The sequence below is a fragment of the Barbus barbus genome (assembly GCF_936440315.1).
Source record: "Barbus barbus genome assembly, chromosome: 28".
Lineage (NCBI taxonomy): Eukaryota > Metazoa > Chordata > Actinopteri > Cypriniformes > Cyprinidae > Barbus > Barbus barbus.
In genome coordinates, this window is record NC_136756.1 from 18,415,696 (window position 1) to 18,418,954 (window position 3,259).

The 3,259-nt window shown below is 33.8% G+C and overlaps 1 protein-coding gene across 1 annotated transcript; it reads left to right on the plus strand.

Moving 5' to 3' along the window:
* Positions 1-1,228: 1,228 nt before the first annotated feature.
* LOC306848811 (LHFPL tetraspan subfamily member 5 protein-like) lies at positions 1,229-3,259 on the plus strand (the record flags this gene model as incomplete). The annotated part of the gene is made up of 2 exons (XM_079383571.1): positions 1,229-1,646; positions 2,988-3,259. The coding sequence occupies 2 exons, from the start codon at positions 1,229-1,231 to the stop codon at positions 3,257-3,259; spliced, it is 690 nt and encodes a 229-aa protein (XP_079239697.1).

Consider the following 3,259-nt stretch of genomic DNA (forward strand, 5'->3'; position numbering starts at 1 on the left):
TTTATGCTCTCTTTCCACTTGTCCTGGTGGACACTGTTGTTTTTAGAACATAGACTAAAACTTCAACCAAACCAATAAATAAATAAAAGATGTGGGGTTTTTTTTCGTCTATTTACTTTCCTATTTATTCAACATTATACACTACCACTGTTCAAAAGTTGGGGGTCAGTAAGATTTCTTTAGAAGAAATTAATACTTTTATTTAGCAAGGATGCATTAAATTAATCAATATGAACACTGAAGACTGGCACAATGACTGCTGAAAATTCAGCTTTGCCATCACAGGAATAAATTAGAATTTAAAATATATTCAAATAGAAAAAGTTATTTTAAATTTCACAATATAGTTTTTACTGGATTTTTTGATCAATGCATACCAAACCAATGTAGCCTTGTTGAGCGTAAGATGCTTCTTCATTTTTTTTTAATTATCAAAACATTTATGAAAAAGATTGTAGCAAATGCATTGAGCTTGTTTTTCCCTGCTGTCTGACCTAAGTGTGGGGTGTCCACAAACACTTGGCCATGTATTGTATTTTAATGCTTAATTTGATATTAAATATAATAAGATTGACAATAAAGCCATTAAGATTGGAAAGGACAACCATTAAGCACATAGATATCAATACAAAATGCCATGAACATGATGCTTATAGTACATGTCAAGGGTCCCCTCACACAGACACTGAATAAACTTTGACAACATATATTTCTTTCCTGCATAAAAATAAATAAATAAATAAAAATTTGCAAGTAAAACTGTTTGTTTTGGTGAGATAAAGTTGTATTAATCTGCTGTGTTACATAGATTTGGCAGGATATAATTATATAATAATGCATCTTTTCACGAAAGATAAAGAGTTGGTCTTAGAACACAGTAACTGTTCTTTTACTGTGAAGTAACAAACATATCTGATTACAGCATCTAAGAGAACAGGTTATTGTCGCCACCTTATTCCTCAGCTTAATTTACCATTAATAATTTAAAACCTGACACCTTTGTTGGCAACAGCGTTGTTTCAGACACTATTCCACTGGTGACTGTATCCTAGCCTTTGGACATCTTTGAAAAAAAGCTGATTTAATTTGTTTCTTTGAACTAAATGGCTGCAGAATAATAAGAGCTGTCCGTGGCATTGGATTCTGAACTAGCTTTTCATCTGGTCTGGTTTTTTCTTGAAAGATATCCACAGACTTCTAACCTCATTGGATAAATTAAAGTCTAATAATGGCGAATGAGAAGATGCTTCCAGCCCAAGAGGCTGCCAAAATCTACCACACCAATTATGTGAGAAATGCCAGGGCCATCGGCGTCCTGTGGGCTGTTTTCACCATATTCTTCGCCATCATTACGGTGGTGGTCTTCATTCAGCCCTACTGGATCGGTGACAGTGTTAACACGCCACAGGCTGGATACTTTGGGCTTTTTCACTATTGTATTGGCAACCCCATCACCTCCGAATTGGTCTGCAAAGGAAGTGTGTTTGATTTCGGTTCGATCCCCTCTGGGGCTTTCAGGACTGCTATGTTTTTTGTAGGCACCTCAATGCTCCTTATCGTAGGCACCATTGTGTGTTTGGGTCTTTTCTTCTTCTGCAACTCCGCAAGTGTGTATAAGATATGCGCATGGATGCAAACATCTTCAGGTGGGCAAAGTGTTTAGTTAGCCTTACTAATAAGCATAAATACATTAAAGCATTAAAAAAAGAAATATTTTATTAATATATTTATTAAGGGTAGAGACCCGAATAAGGTTAGACATTTTTTTGTTTGTTTGTTTGCTTGCTATTGATCAGCAGGCTGTGAGAGACAAAATATATTCAATAACATGTAGTGTCTTAAAGGGAAAGGGGAAAAATCTTTATTCATTTATTGATTTACTTACTATTTTGGGTTCTGCAGAAATAAAGTCATTCAGCTTTGGACAGAACAATGACAGAATTTCCTTTTTCGGACTGAATCCATTTAAACTTTTAGATTAATTTCACAACATGTTTTTCTGAGTTTTCTGGCACCAGGGAATAATTTGGAGAGACATATTTTAAGACATCCATACCAGACAAAGGTTTTTGAACAGTAAGGTTTTTAAGAAGTCTCTTCTGCTCACCAAGCCTGCATTTATTTGATATAAAGTACAGCAAAAATAGTAAAATTTTGAAATATTTTTACTATTTAAAATAACTGTTTTCTATTTTAATATATTTTAAAATGTAATTTATTCCTGTGATTTCACAGCTGAAATTTCAGCATGGTTACTCCAGCCTTCAGTGTCACATGATCCTTCAGAAATCATTCTAATATTCTGATTTGCTGCTGCTGCTACAAAAAAAAAAAAAAAAAACATTTATTATTATTATTATGTTGAAAACAGCCAAGTAGATTTTTTTCAGGTTCGTTTGATGAATAGAATGTTAAGAACAGCATTTATCTGAAATAGTAATTTTTGTAAAATTATAAATGTCTTTATCATCACTTTTGATCAAATTTAAAGCATCCTTGCTAAATAAAAGGTTTTTTTTATATATATAATTTCATCAAATCAGCATAATTAGAATGATTTCTGAAGGATCATGTGACACTGAAGACTGGAGTAATGATGCTGAAAATTCCCTTTTATCACAGGAATAAATTATATTTTAAAATATATTCAAATAGAAAGCAGTTATTTTTTTAAAAAAGTAAAAAAATATTTCACAATATTACTGCTTTTTTGCTGTATTTTGGATCAAATAAATGCAGGCTTAGTGAGCAGAGATAATTCTTTAAAAAATATATTAAAAATCTTACTGTTCAAAACCTTTTGACTGGTAGTGCATTTGTTGCGTCAGCAAATTTAAAAACATTTTTAAATGTGCATCTATCCTTCATAACCTCGTTTTCATTCGTGAAAAATTAAATATTGCCTCTACCCTGAATAAATGGATATTGTAATTATTCTATAAAGAGAGAGAAGTCGAAAAATGAAATCTTTGCACTTGCTGTTGTAGCTGTGTTGATGGTGATGGGTTGTATGATTTATCCGGACGGCTGGGATGCTGCGGAGGTAAAGCGGATGTGTGGCGAGAGGACGGACAAGTACACGCTGGGGAACTGCACCATTCGCTGGGCTTATATTCTAGGCATTATCAGCATCCTGGATGCAGCGTTACTGGCACTGCTTGCCTTCACTCTGGGCAACCGGCAAGACAAACTGCTGCCAGACGACTTCGAGGTGGAGAATAAGGGTAAGAGATTGATTAAGGAATGGTTTGGAGAGTAA